Source organism: Amphiprion ocellaris, chromosome 7 (genome assembly GCF_022539595.1).
Source record: "Amphiprion ocellaris isolate individual 3 ecotype Okinawa chromosome 7, ASM2253959v1, whole genome shotgun sequence".
NCBI lineage: Eukaryota > Metazoa > Chordata > Actinopteri > Pomacentridae > Amphiprion > Amphiprion ocellaris.
In genome coordinates, this window is record NC_072772.1 from 2,732,627 (window position 1) to 2,749,572 (window position 16,946).

Below are 16,946 nucleotides of genomic sequence, written 5' to 3' on the forward strand. Positions count from 1 at the left end.
ACACTATGGAAAAGATACTAAGGTACATGGTTTTCAGTAATGATAAGTTACAATCCGCTGTCTTCACACATTTTACACAGTTTCACATAGGTTATTATAGGCTGATCACATTAGCTACCTTTATAATAACTTAAACGATTTATGAATTGAACACTGAATAAAATTAACATAGTTTTACAAACCTGTTTACATACACTTAATATTTCTTAGATATTCCTTGTGATTTTAATTAGATTGACTTATTCTTCTTTAAAATAAGACTTGCCAGTATTTAGAATTGTGGTTTTGTCCAACACTACAGTACACAGATCAATGTTTTAATAGTTGAGAGTCTCATCACAGCCTCTGCATATCGTGTCATGGTTATACCAGAGGTTCAATGACATCCATGTCTGTTGTGCTCAATGAGAATGGAAATTCTGGGCTGGACAGTCATAGTTTAGGTATGACAGCAGTCAGCACTGGTGACTCAGAAACAGTTTAAGGTTTGAGTCCGCTGATGGACTGAAGCCTTTCTCTGTGCTGCTTCATGTTCCACAGTATTTGACTTGTGACAGATGGGTGACCTATTCCATGGGTACCTAAAAGCTCTGGGAAAGACTTTAGCCCACCACAACCACAACACAATGAATAATTTGTTTAGACAATAGATTCGCTTTTGTATGAATGAATGAACACATAATTTACCTGAATTGATTTTTTGGTAAATCCAATGAGTTGTGAGTAAAGAAGAGAAATACAAATGGGAACACAAAAATAAGTTCTCTAGGAAAACCCCCAAGCCAATAGGCAAGAAGCTGTGGTGTCATATTTTACTCAGAACTAAACTTTTCACGTTCAAGTGGGGCATATCACCACTTCTTGCTCTCAAAAATGAAATTCAAGAGCTGCCATTTCTCTTTTTGACACACGAGACTAATGTCTACATCCAGCAGGTTGGATTTTTGTAAATATCTATATCAATAACCATGACTAAATAGTCAGATCCATATTTTATTGTAATTTTGCCTCTGTACACCTCCACAATAAATTTGAAAGTTCAGCTTTATTCAAGGGGTTTAGCAAAATCAGTGCAAGTAATTACAGAAAATGCTTATGGACTCGACTGCAAATCTTAAAAGTTTGATTGAATCAGCTTCCCCAAATAACCTATGAGGGACAATAGTTGTCAGTGTGTTTCCCAAGAATTTAGGAAGTCCCCTGAAGTGGGTGGAGTGAAATGTATTTGTTCTGCTTTGTAAATGGATTACAGGACTCATTTGGCACAAAGCAGGAAATACAATCCAATACAGATACTCACTTAGTATCAGTACTGGATTGTGTATCACTAATAAAATGGCACCACTGTAATGATGTTCAAAAATGATTTCTTTTACATTAATGACACAGACAAGCACTAAGTTACTGATGCACACTACAACATTCTGAAAACTCACAAGTATGCTGCATGCACTCAGAGCTGAATCTACCAAAGGACAAGACGATACAGTAAATACTCTTCCTGGTTTTCCACTATGTATTTCCAGTAGATCACTTACATCAATACATAATCAAAGTGTCAACGTTCATGCAAAACACCATCCATTTTTTTCAAAAGTCATGCAGTTGAATGAATGGAAAACTCAGAATCTCTTCATGTGGTTTTCATACAACCAGCAGATGTCATAAGTTGACAATTTCACGAGATTACAACCGCCTGAACCTCTTGAGACCTTTTGGAATAATATCCACTGCTGTTTGCACAGCAACTGTGGAGATTTAAAAAGGGTTAGAAAAAGAAAAAAGTTGACATTAAAATGCTTAAGATATATGGCTATAAATGTGCCTTTGAGCTGTACATCAGAACAGGTGCTGTGGTCGGTCTGGTTTTCATTCTTTGCTTCACTGTGATCATTCCTGACACATTTTCATGGTACGCAATGGGACACAAAATCCGCACTCGTCTCTCTGGACAAAAATATCTCCCTGAGTTTATCTGAGGCTTATGTGTGGCTTCAGTCATCCAAGTTAGACAAGTACAGAGGAAACCTTCCAAAATTAGTGTTTTAGTACACAATTCTCTAGTTTTCTTGCTATTTTTCTGCTGCAACTCAATGTGGAAAAACTGCTGAGGCCCTATATTACTTTTTGATAAACATTATGGGGCATTTTTTCACGGAACAAGAACTGTTTTGGCCCCATCTAAAGACTAAAAAGAGATGTTCCATGAACAGTAACAGGAGGAAGTATTACAGCAAGCAAAGCCATTTTCAGTGTTTAGATACTGCAAGTATCCGACTATGGTTTCAGATGCACTTAAAAACCATGGATAGATACTTCAAAGTAAATATCAAACTGGATGCATTTGTTTATTTTGATTTAAACCTTTTTTTCCACATGTAGTCACATTTCCACTGGTTTCTCCTCAGCTGTCCTCATATGATGCATCCTGGCAAAAAAATTTACTGAAAATAAATACATTTGATCATTTACCAGGAGTATTTGGTTGTGCCATTTGTTTCGGTTTTGTTTGGTCAAGTTTTTAGAAATCTGTGGGAGATATCTGGACATGAAGGTAAGTCAGTGTGTGTTGCTCACAGTGCTATATACATGTATTAAAAATAAAAACAGACAACCATGTGTGTTTTTTAGCATCTGCATATGTCCCGAATACTTTGATTGATTCACAGACAACACAATCACTGTTTATAGGGACTATTTCTGAGGTAGATGTCTCAAAAGGGAACATTTACACACATTTATATTGCTTTATAGAGTTACATGAGATTTTTTGTTATCATGTGTCACTTTTAAGATAGTATTGGACCTCAAAGTGTTTGTTTTCTGGTTTAAACCAGAAAAATGTGACATTTTTCTGGTTTAAACCTGCATAACATATATAATTTACATACTCAGTTACACTGCAGAAGTATGTTACATGAAAGTGTTTAATGTGAAATTTGACTGTGGTAACGGAGGCTCCATCAAATATTAGTTTGCTTATTTGTTTTGCTTTTAATCTAGATCCAGTATTTCTTATTTCACATATTAAAAGTTGCTTAATCACACTCATTTGTTTACATTTAAATCACTATGTCTACTGTATGTTTATGATTCTGTCACCACTCTTTGGGTCTCCTGTTCATAAATACACCTTGTTTAGGCAGGATTTAAAATGTTCTCAGAACTTCTGTCAGTTATATGCTCATAAGTTAGACAAGTGTTATCTGCTCACAAGACCTGGCATGAGTGACATGTACAACTGTGTGTAAATGTTTAAGAACGAAGCTTCCCAAGCACTTATTTCCTTTAAACTGCTCAATGGCACGATGCAAAAAAACAAAAAACAAAAAACATGTAAATGGCTGTATTATTATCACGGTACTGCCATGTCAGGATGCATGTTTGGCTAAATACTAAAATAAATTTTTAAAAATCCGATTTAGAGTAGTGGTGTTAAGCTTGTAATCGGTGTGATTCAGGCCTTTTTTCTGCACACTGTTACATTAGTGAGAAGGTGGTATAACCTTTGCTCATATATAACCTAATGCTGTTGCACTGGATGCCCTGCCTTCAGTGCAATTAAATACATCCTTTACAGGTGTATACATTGGAATGTCAAAATGAAAGTATAGATGGTTTCGGTTTCCATTCCTAATCTGAAAGTAATATTGCTAACAAAGGGAGTGTAATAACGGAAACTGTGCAAAATTATATTGTTTGGCACAGTTTAATCATCAATTCAGTGCAAGGACGCATATTCAGTTTAAGAACTCAACCACATATTTAATTAACTGATGAAAACAATTGCAAAAAATACTGTAAGATATCTGCATATTTAGTTATTTTGTGACCGTGAATCTTTAGTAACATAAAAACTCACATAATGCACATTTTAGATACCCTTTCCAGTATTTTATCCTAAAAAAATATGTTTAAATATATGTACTTGTAGAAAAATAAATAAATAACGGTTCTGGCACGATCAGAAATTATTTGCATTGTTAGGATTATCATTACATCTATATTATTTAAGAATGGTAACGGGTGTGCTGGAGGAGCTCACACATGACTGAGGGAGAAGTCTGGTATCCACAGAGCTGCAACCATAAATGCAACGGCCGTTTCACATTGTAAAAATAAACACAGTCGACGATTTACATCTGTGTCGGCTGCTAGCAACAGGCCAAACGCGGTTAAAAAGACAGACAGGGACACCACTGAAGTTATGTGTGTCCTGTAACTCTGGCCAGTTAGATTTTATTCGTCATTGGTACATCCGGGTACTTTATTTTTTGATTGACAGTTGCCATGGCAACAAGCTAGAGCATCGCCATTTTGTCAGGAGGGTTTTTTTTCCCAGCTCAGTCTTTTCAAATGTTCTCCCTTCCCGCCGGAATAATGCTGTCAGTGGATATATGTTTGACGTTTTTGGATATCGAAATGCGTCTAGTGGATCCGATTAAGAAGATCAAGAGGCCGACGTTTTAACATAGTTGAAATAATTAGGCGGCGCCGCACTAACTCAGTTGTCCGTGTCTCTGGTCCACCGGGCCGGTTCACTGCGCAGGTTTGGACCGCGCGCCATTTTGTGAAAATTGACACAAAATTCCTTACCAAAATTATCAGAGGACACGGTTTCTGTTTCATGATTGAAATACTCTGGACTTAACTGCGCTGTCGTATTTATCGAAGCGGCCGACGCGAAATTTGCAAAGACAACGTTAAATCAGAATTTGGCATAACATTTATTTAGCGGTAGCTAGAATTGTTAGCTTGAGGCTAGCCAAAGAAGCTACAGCTAGCCAGGGCAGGTAGCTAATGTTAGCTGCGTTCATTTTGTCAACTAGCTAGCCAGTTCGCTAAGGTTAGCTAGTAAGTTATGCGTGCTAGTTAATGTTAGCATGTTGCTTGTCATCAGCTGATAGTAACGTTGGTCAAAGTTGCTTCGATCACCGATGTTGTTCATCAAAGCTTGGGACATGAAGAGCGTATTAAATCTGACTGGCGAATTATTTTAGAGTTTGCCGGTCAGAGGACGGGGATCGGATTTAACGTTAACATTACTCGCTAACCGTGCAGGGAGGGGAGAATCTCAAGCTGGATAAGTTTCCTCATCATACAGGTTATTGGACTTTAAATGAAGATCGTGCCATCAGAGGTGAGCAATTGTAAAATGTTATATTTGATATTCGTTAGCTCAACGTTTCACGTTAACGCTTTCGCAGATGTATATTCTATGTAACGTGAATGGTTAACAATGATGGACGCGACAGTGAAGTTGAGAATGGTAGCTTATGGTATGGCGGCTAGCTAACATTTTGTGGCGGTGCCGACTCCGGTGAAGCCACCGTTAACATTTGCTTTCAGTCAGTAGGTCAACTGAGGAATTATAATGATGGACAAGAACAGCATTACGGCTGGTTGTGAACTAACTTAGAGGGTGTAACGGATTGTGTGGGTTTGGACAGAGAGTCATGCTGGCACGGTGTTAACGTTACAGCTAACGTTAACCCTGCAATATTAGACAGTGTCATTGTACGGTTGAAGCAAATGTTCCCTCGTTAGCTAACCATCCTGATTTGATTTACTGTCTATGCGGTGTCTAACTGCATTAATATGAAGAGTGTAGTTTGGGTTTCACAGATATACGGTACAGAAGCTAACCAGGGCTAACGCCTCGTAGCTAATTCGGCTAACCTGGCTAATGGTTAACGTTGACTTGTTGACGAACCAGCTGAATGGGCCCCACAACCCGCTGGCTGCACACAGCGTCACTAGCTAACGTTAACGTTGGATTGGTGAGAGATATGCTTGCTTGTCCCGCAGTTTTCAGGGTAACGTTAACGACGACAACGTTAGCTAGTTAGACTGCTAACGGTAACGTGAGCCTGAATACGTTTGACATTTATACGAGGAATTGGAGGCATACACGAACGATATGTAGCAAGAGGGGACGCAAATTAACACTGAATATGCTTCCTAAATTCCAACCATGACGAGATCTACCCCATCATCTGTAAGTACAGAGCTGCTCGGGAGCCGTCTTTATACACGAACGTTAGGCTTTTAATTGTTTTGGATGGGCTACATTTGATTCAGCTTTGCAATGGACCTAATCAGTTGGGCGTGAGAAGATGACACATAGGCTTGTTACAGAGGTCTTTAGCCATCACTTATGATATGATACGGCTACTAATAGCAAGCTAGCTGTCGTTATATTTACACCTAAATAGGCCCGTTGATGCTGTAATGACTAGAGCCAGGAAAGGAACTGTTCATATGTCAGTACTGAAAATTAAGAATAATCAGACGTTTATGAAAGACTACAGAGCTACAAGTGCGCCTGTAAAATGGCTTTATGAGCACATATAGCTTAATTTTTTACCAGTAGGGTTTGTGATTTCTAAAATGTCAAATTCACCCCAGTCTAATACCAGCTATTGTGTTTGTAAAATGGGCTCAAACCAAACTTTTTCAGTTCTTTGTCAATTTGCATAATATTGTACAGCAATTATAGTTAAACCAGTTGGTTTTATCAATTGCTTATTTCTAAAATAATATTTTTTGTTTGAAAACCCTCTATTTAGTATAATTTAAATAGCATATTTACAATAGACACAATGAGAGGAGATCAAGTGCTCTTATAAGTCCACAACAATATTATTCCTGATTTTTTTTTAAGTGTTCTGTAGGTTGCGCCTCTCTGAGTGAACTATTTATCTTTTAACAGTTTCACAAGATCTTCATATGCTCAGTACTTTAAAGATATCATTCTCTGGGTATTACCTGTTTCTGATTGTTGATCCACAAGCAGCTTACCTATTTAAAATTTGAGTTTTATTTTTTAATTCCCACAAAATTCATAGATTCACCCCAAGCGCACTTTACAAAGTTTTGGGGTGTCCTCTCTTCTTTAGTGGCCCTCTATACCTTCTTCTTAACAGAAGTTCACCCACTATGAAATTAAATCCCACCAAAGATGCACAATGATAATAATCTGTTTTTATTCTTTGTAGTGGATTGTGGTTTGCTGCTGGACTCTCCTCCCAGGATGATATGAAATTTTACAGGAGAAGATGCATCCAGGTTAGCTGCTATATATTAAGCCCTTAACCCTTTGGTGGGGAAGTAGTTCACCTAAGATCCTCTCTTTCAGTTATGTTGCTGTTTTGAATTTGGCGTGCAGACTCACAAATCTAAGGACATACTAAGTGGGGAAAAGTCAAACGATGCTGAATCATTATTAAGACTGGTCAGTACAGTATTTAACATGTACACTCAGTGCAGTTTAACTTTATTCTTGATGACAGAGCTCAATGTGACTAAAATTAGTTTGTTTTCGGGTTTCAACTGTCAAACACACATAGTAGTTAGATTGACAATTGAGAATTATTATTTAAGTGCTTTAAATATAATATTTCTATTTTGAAAAAACTACAGTGAAAATTCTGACTTGAATGAATTTTAATAAAATAGATTTCTTAATAAAGAATATATATATATATATATATATATATATATATATATATATGTGTGTAATTTCTTAGTTTTCATTTGAAATACAGTGGTTGTCTGTGCTCTATCATCTTACAGTTCCTCTTATTTCTGTCAGTGGATGTGTATTTTTTGCTTTTCCAAAGCTGGGTCAGCTTTCTAACGCTCTCAGATGGAGTGCAGGTTTTGGGCTGTGCAGCTATTTTGCTGTCAGGCTCTTGTGTTGAAAGCAACGTCTAAGTGTGCCAAAGTTCAATTTTATTTCTTGTTTATTTCTTGTTTTCTCATTGGAAAATGGGAGCAGCTCTGCCCTGGCAACAAAAGTAGGCTATTTGCATACTGCGTTGTGATTGGTCTGTGCATTGATGGGCTTGCCAAATCACGCTGTATCTCTGTGGTGATAGGCTATGCTAATTAGGTGCTGTTGCTGGGATTCTGAATAGTGGTTACTGTGTAGCACTGGTGAATTGTGTTGTCTGGTGAGAGATGCTGATAGCTGAACATGCTATTTAATAATTTTTTGATTCCTTCTGGCTTAAAATGAAGGATGATTCACTGTACAGTGTGGAGATGCTTTATTTTCACCCCTTTTCACTGTTAAACCTGCTGTTTTGCTCCTTTTTCTTCACAAAGGTTGATATATTACTGTTGTATTTTATTTTGTGGTTATCCTTTGATGCATTTTTTGACTTTACATGTTTAACAAAAGACACTATGTATTAACCTGACATGTCTCTTAACAATGTATTAATCCTTGTTATTCTCAACATGTAATGATCATTTTTTTGTGTGTTTTTTTAAGGAGAGAGTCTGATTATTTCAACATACATCTTAATAGTACTAATGCATAATTTGCATTTTGCAAATATTTTGCTTTCCTAAAGGTACATTTATACATTTTGTGTTAAGGGTATTGTTAATGGTTAAATTTAGCAGCAAATACTGCATGTTTATATTACATCTGTACAGTAGGTAGCAATTATCTTTACCTGTTTTATTTTTGGGCCAAGAATCTCTTGTGTGAAGAGGAAATACAGTTGTTTCACATCAGGATTATTACGCCTTTCCTCCTTTTTGTCTAATATTACATATAATGTTGAATTAAGTTAATATGCAAATCATAGCAGGTTTAATTTCTTCCAGGAGGAGAGACTTCAGCATGCAAACCTTCGTCCGTCCGGCTTGCGCCCTCTTTTTCTTTACACACTGCTGGTCTTCAGATGGCTGCTCCAATGCCCCATACGCACCAGCAGTACAGTGACCGCCACCAGCCAAGCACTGACCAATCTGTTACGGTCTTACCGTACAGCGACCAGACACCACAGCTCACTGCCAATCAGGTACACTACCCCACTCCACCTCTTTGATTTCTTGTAGTCTTAATATGTAGTGTTATGAGAACTGTAATACATAATGTGATATGAAAGTCTACTTCCCTTTTTTGCTGCTGTCACCAGGCAGAGTAGCTGCTTGTCAAATGTTTTTTTTTTCAGTCTAGCTGTTTCATATTGTGGAAAATTATTTGTAATAAATTTAAGGATAGCCTAATAATATCAAGCTGTTATTTACAGAGGTGCTGTGCATATTTTTTGTCAATGAAATGTTGTAATTTTTCTTTTTGATACTTCAGAGGCACATGCCCCAGTGCTTTCGTGACCCAACTTCAGCTCCCCTGAGGAAGCTCTCCATTGACCTTATCAAAACATACAAACACATCAATGAGGTTAGTTTGGTTCTTCGTTAAATGCATTTACAGTTGTAACAATTCATGAGTCAACTGTTTGACAAAATGTATTGACTTCTCTTTTGGTAATCGTCATTGCTTTTTTTTTTTTAAGTAAAGATGTCTACTATTTTTTTGTTTCTAGCTTTTCAAATATAAACATTTGATGTACTTCTTTGTCACATATAACAGTGACCTAAATATCCCAAGGTATTTTACTGTTGGTCAGGCAAAATATAATATTTGAGGATATCTACTTGGTTTGTGGTAAATCATATTGACCGTTTTTCGATGTTTGCTGTCCTTTTGTAAATATAACAATTAATTAATTCATCAAAAATAAAAACAGAATGTCAGGTGAATAGCTTGATCCCTTTATGCATTTGTCACACTTTAAAGATCTATGAAACTTGGAGTAAAATGCAAAATGTTAAGTGTGATCATGTGTATTGTTTTGTTCATTTACAGGTGTATTATGCAAAAAAGAAGCGACGGCACCAACAGGGTCAGGGTGAAGACTCCAGCCACAAAAAGGAGAGGAAAGTCTTTAATGATGGCTATGACGATGATAACTATGACTACATCGTCAAGAATGGGGAGAAGTGGATGGACCGCTATGAGATTGATTCCTTGATAGGAAAAGGATCATTTGGACAGGTGCTTTATGATAAATTGGACATACACGTACACTTGTTTTGAGAACATGTGATGCAGAAAATACTCTTGAATTTCTTAAAACAAATTATAGTTTAATTTTGCCCTGTATAAATAACCTCAAGATATTTAGTACCATCTACTGAAGGTTTTTAATATGTGGTTAATATTTGAAGTGTTGATGTTTAATATTGAATAGACAGAATTTCGATTCAACTTTGGAGAACATTAACATTTGCCCTTGTTGGCATTTTCAGGTTGTGAAAGCATATGACCGAGCAGAGCAGGAATGGGTTGCCATTAAGATCATCAAGAACAAGAAAGCTTTCCTCAATCAAGCCCAGATTGAAGTGCGCCTCCTAGAGCTCATGAACAAACATGATACCGAGATGAAATACTACATTGGTAATCCACTCTTAACATTTGCATTTGATCTCACAGCATATATCAAACAAATTTAAAGACTTTTCTTTATTTGACTAACATGGCCACACTTTGATTTTCTGCAGTTCACCTAAAGCGTCACTTCATGTTTCGGAACCACCTCTGCCTCGTGTTTGAGATGCTGTCATATAACCTATACGACCTGCTCCGAAATACCAACTTCCGTGGCGTCTCGCTCAATCTCACCCGGAAGTTTGCCCAGCAGCTATGCACGGCGCTACTCTTCCTGGCCACGCCTGAGCTCAGCATCATCCACTGTGACCTGAAGCCTGAGAACATCCTCCTCTGTAACCCCAAGAGGAGTGCCATCAAAATAGTGGACTTTGGCAGCTCATGCCAACTAGGACAAAGGGTATCTAGCTGCAGTTTTTATCAGCAATAAAATTAGAGTATGCAAAAAATGTCCCTGAGAAGTGTACCATATATGGTCCTCTATACATTGGTATAGTGATGAGCTTGCTCAGTGTTTAGAGGCAAACAGTGAGTCTCACTATCTGTCCCTTTTTTGTAGATATACCAATATATCCAGAGTCGCTTCTACCGTTCCCCAGAGGTACTGCTGGGAATGCCCTATGACCTGGCCATCGACATGTGGTCCTTGGGTTGCATCTTGGTAGAGATGCACACTGGAGAACCTCTCTTCAGCGGAGCCAATGAGGTATAACAATCTAAAACATTACTTACATTTGTTCTGTGCTGGCCTTTGTTATATAACCGAGAATGACAAATGGCACTGACTTTTGCCTGATCTCTATTTTACAAATAATGTCATGTAGACCTCGAAGGTTGAGAAATGGAGTTCACAAGCCTAAAACATTGCACACCACTGTGTTGTCAAGCTGTTGTCTTAGATGAAGTGAATTCTTGCCAACTTTAAGACTTAAATGCTTTCAGAGTTAAGTCATCTCAGGACAATCTTTGATGACATTTAATTTCATTTATTATGGGTATAAAAATGCATTCAGTGTGCTAATAATTGGCAAAAATATGCACAGTAAATGTTAGTTCTGCCTGATACAGCTCTCTGCCAGCAGGGCTAATTAACTTGATCTATAATATTTTCTCCAGGTGGACCAGATGAACAAAATAGTTGAGGTTCTTGGTATCCCACCTAATCACATAATGGACCTAGCCCCAAAAGCCAGGAAGTTCTTTGAGAAGCTTTCGGATGGTACATGGAGTGTTAAGAAGACCAAAGATGGCAAAAGGGTGAGTTCTGCTCTTTGATGCAGTCAGACTCTGACAACAATTTGTGATGGTGATTATTGAGAAAAAATAGGATAGATTGTGTGATACAGAAGTGACGTGAGTAAATCTTTTAATCTTGGTGCACTCTGCTTTAAACAGTATAAGCCTCCAGCTTCACGGAAGCTCCACTCCATCCTGGGTGTGGAGACAGGGGGTCCAGGTGGCCGGCGGGCGGGAGAGTCTGGCCATGCTGTTGCTGACTACTTGAAGTTCAAGGACCTGATCCTCCGGATGTTGGACTATGACCCTAAAAGCCGCATCCAACCCTACTATGCCCTGCAGCACAGCTTCTTCAAGAAGACTGCGGATGAGGGGACCAATACAAGCAGTAGTGTGTCTACAAGCCCCGCATTAGAGCAGTCCCAGTCTTCAGGAACCACCTCCAGCACCTCCTCTAGTTCAGGTAAGTACCACCTCAAAAATCTGGATCGCTGTTCCACTGTTTTTCATTTCAAGTTGTGGCACATGTTGATATATTAGTTTTATTTTAACTTAACAATAGAGATGTCTCCTGTAACTGTACTGGCATTATTGATTTGATAAGCTGTAGTCTTGCCGCAGTTATGAACTCTTATCACAAGTTATTAACTAGAGGGAATGATAATGAAATTATTCTACTGATGTTTTAGAACTTTGAGACAATAACCATGAGATAATCCTGTTATAACCTTTCATATTTTTGATGTGAAGTTGTTGAGGCTGACACGTTTGTTTAACACTTAGGAGGATCATCTGGGACAAGTACCAGTGGCAGAGCAAGATCAGACCCTACCCATCACCACTTGCACAGTGGAGGACACTTTGGCACGGCCATGCCTGCCATTGATGGTGACACCCTCTGCCCACAGGTCAGCATATTGCACAGAAAGATTTGAAATATCTGATACTGAGTACAGTTTTTCTAGTGGTCATAAAATAAAAAAAGTTATGTTTTGTTTATTCCAAAACATTGTCATGCTTCCTAAATTGTAAACATTAAGCTTGATTTCGTTAAATGTATTACAAGGGATGCTTCCATTGCTTCTTGATGGATAGCAGATCATCTGTTATTAATGTTCTTGTAGATTATAACATTTAGGCAATGCTAATTTAGGTCACTAAAAATGATGTGGCCATATTCCACAACTGACTCTTGCTGTTTGCTTGAAATTGACAGGCAAGACAGCCTTACCCACCCCCGCTGGTGTGGGGAGGTGGCGTTGGACCAGAGTCAGTCACTGGAGAGACCCACCCAGTCCAGGAGACCACCTTCCATGTTCCCCCTCAGCACCCTAAGGCCCTGCATCCCCACTCACATACTCATCACCACCACGGGCAGATGATGGCTACACGCCCACGCCCACGCCACTACACCTCCCCGACACACAGCTCCTCGACACAGGACTCCATGGAGGTGGTTCATGGCCATCTGTCCATGACCTCCCTGTCTTCCTCTGCCTCCTCTTCCTCTACATCGTCCTCTTCCACTGGGAACCATGGCAACCAGGCCTACCAGCTCCGCCATTTGCCCGCTGGAGCCCTTGACTTTGGTCAGAATGGTGGGCTGAGCATGGGGCTAGGTGCCTTCTCGAACCCACGGCAGGAGACTGGCATGGCAGCGCACCCTGCTTTCTCCATGGGCACGAACACAGGGCCAGCCCACTACCTAGCGGAAGGCCACCTGGGCATGAGGCAGGGCATGGACCGGGAGGAGTCTCCAATGACTGGAGTGTGTGTGCAGCAGAGTTCTATGGCCAGCTCGTGACTGCACTGACATTTGGCTGTGTGTTCCCCCTGTGCGTCATTTTTAAGGTGGTGTTTTTTACTACAAGGTGTGTTGAGAACAAAAGCTGCTCACGTCAGAAGGGAGATATCACTGAACCGCTACTACAGAGAAAAACCTTTGTTAAAAAGTATATATGTAATTTTCATCAGTTTTTCTTTTGCAATCATTAGGCACAAAGTAATACTGCGGAATAACCATAGTGAGATTGAGACATCCATCTTACCATTTCACCAGTTTCATGTAACCACCAAGTAATCACCATATGGTATTATGTGGCAAAATCTTCTAAGGAGCATTTCAGAGCGAAGTTTGAAGCTGTTTTGCAGGTAGCTGTTGGTGATGAAATGCTTGGCGTCCTCTTTCGGTTCAATCCGTGGACCGCCTGACATTACTGTTCCACTGGTTCTTAATTATTTTTGCCCTTTTTAAGTGAAATTTCACATAAAAGCTGCTTGTAAATCCTGTAGCTTGACAATGAGGGAAAGTGTTTGCGGTGATATTTCTTGTTGTTGGTCGGTATTGTGTAACTCTGTTAAAGGGGAGCACATAGCAGTGGAGTCCCTATGCGTGTGCTGGCCGGGTGGAGAAGAGACCCCGCAGGTGGATACTGACACCAACCGGGTCAAAGGAGAGGGAAGCACCACCCCTCAGGCCTAGAGGCCCCGTAGTCCTGCAAGCTGCAACCGGGCCCGGCACAGGCGAGAGCAGCGATGGGCATGGGAGACGAAAGGATCCAGCCCAGCGAAAGGAAGACAGTCAGTGGCTGGTTCTAGATAACCCTTTGGCCTTATGACTCATGGACTTGGAATGGGATGGAGCTGGACATTATCATTTGAATTAAGATGGCTTTTCTCTATTTTTCTCTCTAGACAGCCCTTAATTCTTTAAGGAAATTAAAACAACTTAGAAAAGGTAAATACGAATGGTAATTTGAGGCCTTTCTCGACAAAGATTTCGTCTTCAGCAGGGCCCCACATAACAGGGTCTTATTGTACACAACAACCTCCTAAACATTACTTCCTTGAAATTCACTGGTTAAGGATTTTGCAGTGGAAAGAACTATCTATTCCAGAGTTTACCCTTTTATGTTTTGTTATTTTTTCCCTTTTGCATGTAGTTCCTCATCAGAACCACCTGCACAAGTCTCTCCATCCAAAACATGGAAACTGAAGAAAAAAATGAGTTAAGTGACTGCCTTTTTTCTCCTCAAATTATGCTGTGAATTTTACAAGAATTTATTTTCCCTTTGGATATGTTTTTATACCAAAGCAGTTGTTTTATAGCATATAGGTGTCTGTAACCAATAATGTAGCAGTTCACCACTTTGACGCAAAGTTTATCAAGATCTTATTTTAACGTCAACACAAACAGCTGCAATATATTACTTTAGCAAAACTGGAGACCGTTGTCGAGACCGTTGGCTATTGTGTATTCTGGCCAGATTTGTTTGCAACGTTTTACCAAAACTGTTTCCATATTAATTGGTAGATTATTTTGGGAGTCTTTTAAAACTTTGGTATGTTAGAGAATTTGGTAGTTACTCTGCAGGCTCCGGAGTAGCAAGATAGAAGCTGATGGTTTAAAAAAAAAAAAAAAGGAGACTAATGCGTTCTATTTCTGTGTCGTCGTTTTTCTTTTGCCCCCATCATACTATTTCAAAGGGTGTTGCTGCCTTTCATACATCATTTGGTCAACTTGGCTAGTTTCTGCCGTGAAGCAAGACTTTATGTCATTGTCTTGGCAGGGTAAGGATAATTGTGGCAAATCAGTTTGTGTTGAATGGTATTGTTCTGATTTGGTAGGGCAGATCCCCATGATTGTTGTCCTATTCAAAGGGAAAGGGTGTCTGTCAGCCCACAATCACATGCTTTGCCTAGGCAGACATGCATGTCCTCAAAACATTACAGTCAATTAACAGATTTTTTTTATATCAGGGATTTTGAAGTGCTTTCTTTCTTCTGTTGCTCATTTTACCAGCTTTGAAATTAGAAAAGAAAAAGAAAACCCTGCCCACAACCACCTCTCAAATTAAGGGCAGGCCACAGGTCATGCTGTTGTCATTTTAAAGGAGAAACCATCATAAGAAATCATGCTTGGTATTTCCACAAACACAAATGTAAAGCTACCTATATTGAGATTGGGGTTTTATCTGGATGTCAAGGTTAATTGCAAATTTGCAATCATTTTTCATACCCCGCAGAATTTGAGACATTTAGAAATTGCTAGTGGTTTTATTACTGGCACTCATACTGGTACTAAACATTCCAAAAATAAAGACTGAAAAAGAAAAAAAAATTGACTGCAGTGACTCGTAAGTGTGCGCCTATTTCAGATCATGCTGATTGACCTCTTATTTAGAGCAGTTGTCATGAAATGCAGCCCCTTTTTAATAGTTGAAATAGAATTTATGTATATATTTATATTTTTTTAATAAAGGAAGTATAGAACTCACTACCTTGCTCCTGCTGGTATGTTGATTATGTTTGTCAATTTGGTGACCATTCAGTGGGCAGGAACTCCTGTTTTCTTAGTGGCAAAACCTTGCCTTTTGGCAAAGGTACTTGACTACATCAGGACAACACTATGAGGTAGGGTTTGAATCAAACAGGGAAAGCTAGATCTTCAAACCTTAATAATTTTCACAGGGTATATTGTAAGTGCATGTACATCACAAACCTTACTTTTTGGTTATATGAGAAGCACATGGTTGAAAAAAGGTTCCATCTTTCATAAGCCTGTTCAGTTTGTGGTTTACACACAAACACGTATACTTGTCGACATATCTGAACACCCAACAGAAGTTGAAATCCTCTTATTTAATTTGGATTTATCCTTTTCATTTTTGAGTTCACATTTTTTCACTTTTTTTGTACATGCAACATGCACTATAGAATTGAACAGCATGGGGGAAAGGATAAGTCCATGTATCCACAGATTGTAAGATCTAGTCAAGACTTTGCTGTGTTTATGACAATGCCCTTTGTATTATATTAAGACAGTCTTATGTATGATATATAAAAAGAAGTTAATTGAATTGCTCTGCGTGTCTTTATTGCTCCAACTACATCTACATTAGCTAAAGTGTTACATAATCATACGTTATCCATAAAAAACGCTTAAAAAAATAAATAAAAAAATACGTAGTGTACGTGAAATAGAGACAACTGTACAGTACAAGGCTTTTATAAAAAAAGACAAAGCGCACTCACACGCCCCGGCTCGTTGGTCTAGGGGTATGATTCTCGCTTCGGGTGCGAGAGGTCCCGGGTTCAAATCCCGGACGAGCCCTGTTCCTTTTACTCAAGAAGCAAGGACGAACTGTTTGGAAAATATGTAATGAGATGATAAAATTCCTCATGGTATGACGGGAAACACGTGGTCTTTTTATTTTTATAACTGGGCATGGTGTCTCCGGGAAGCTTTCGGGGCCGTTCATTAACCGTGTGTCGACCGTTTGAGCTCCACTGTAGTCGGACTCGGCTTTTTCCTTTGCAGTGTGAGCTTTTGATGACGCCGTGACGAACCAAAATGATGGGCTCGTCCGGGATTTGAACCCGGGACCTCTCGCACCCTAAGCGAGAATCATACCCCTAGACCAACGAGCCACATACAGCGTGGCTGGACTCTTCCATTTTT

The 16,946-nt window shown here is 39.1% G+C and overlaps 1 protein-coding gene and 2 non-coding genes across 6 annotated transcripts; 2 read left to right on the forward strand and 1 right to left on the reverse strand.

Moving 5' to 3' along the window:
• The first annotated feature begins 4,301 nt into the window (after positions 1 to 4,301).
• On the forward strand, positions 4,302 to 16,344 carry dyrk1ab (dual-specificity tyrosine-(Y)-phosphorylation regulated kinase 1A, b). Of its 4 annotated transcripts, none has more exons than XM_023265096.3 (12): positions 4,302 to 5,140; positions 6,999 to 7,068; positions 8,620 to 8,816; positions 9,107 to 9,199; positions 9,668 to 9,856; positions 10,111 to 10,258; positions 10,363 to 10,649; positions 10,809 to 10,955; positions 11,366 to 11,506; positions 11,645 to 11,948; positions 12,269 to 12,393; positions 12,702 to 16,344. In XM_023265096.3, exons 2-12 carry the CDS (start codon positions 7,059 to 7,061, stop codon positions 13,287 to 13,289), a joined length of 2,229 nt encoding a protein of 742 aa, XP_023120864.1. In that variant the 5' UTR covers positions 4,302 to 5,140; positions 6,999 to 7,058; the 3' UTR covers positions 13,290 to 16,344. The 4 variants fall into 4 exon arrangements, with proteins under 4 accessions (XP_023120864.1, XP_023120866.1, XP_023120865.1 ...); XM_023265097.3 differs by lacking the exon at positions 4,302 to 5,140 and adding an exon at positions 5,496 to 5,998; XM_023265098.3 differs by lacking the exon at positions 6,999 to 7,068.
• Positions 16,345 to 16,526: 182 nt separating this feature from the next.
• On the forward strand, positions 16,527 to 16,598 carry trnap-cgg (transfer RNA proline (anticodon CGG)). The gene has a single exon. It is a non-coding gene; the product is annotated as a tRNA-Pro (tRNA).
• Positions 16,599 to 16,843: 245 nt separating this feature from the next.
• Positions 16,844 to 16,915, reverse strand: trnap-agg (transfer RNA proline (anticodon AGG)). The gene has a single exon. It is a non-coding gene; the product is annotated as a tRNA-Pro (tRNA).
• Between the last annotated feature and the right edge of the window lie 31 nt (positions 16,916 to 16,946).

What these genes read in the sequence shown, in the direction of transcription:
- dyrk1ab (XM_023265096.3), top strand. An exon ending in AGACCAAAGATGGCAAAAGG is followed by an intron (nt 11,507 to 11,644) that starts GTGAGTTCTGCT and finishes TGCTTTAAACAG; the next exon opens with TATAAGCCTCCAGCTTCACG. An exon ending in CAGCACCTCCTCTAGTTCAG is followed by an intron (nt 11,949 to 12,268) that starts GTAAGTACCACC and finishes TTTAACACTTAG; the next exon opens with GAGGATCATCTGGGACAAGT.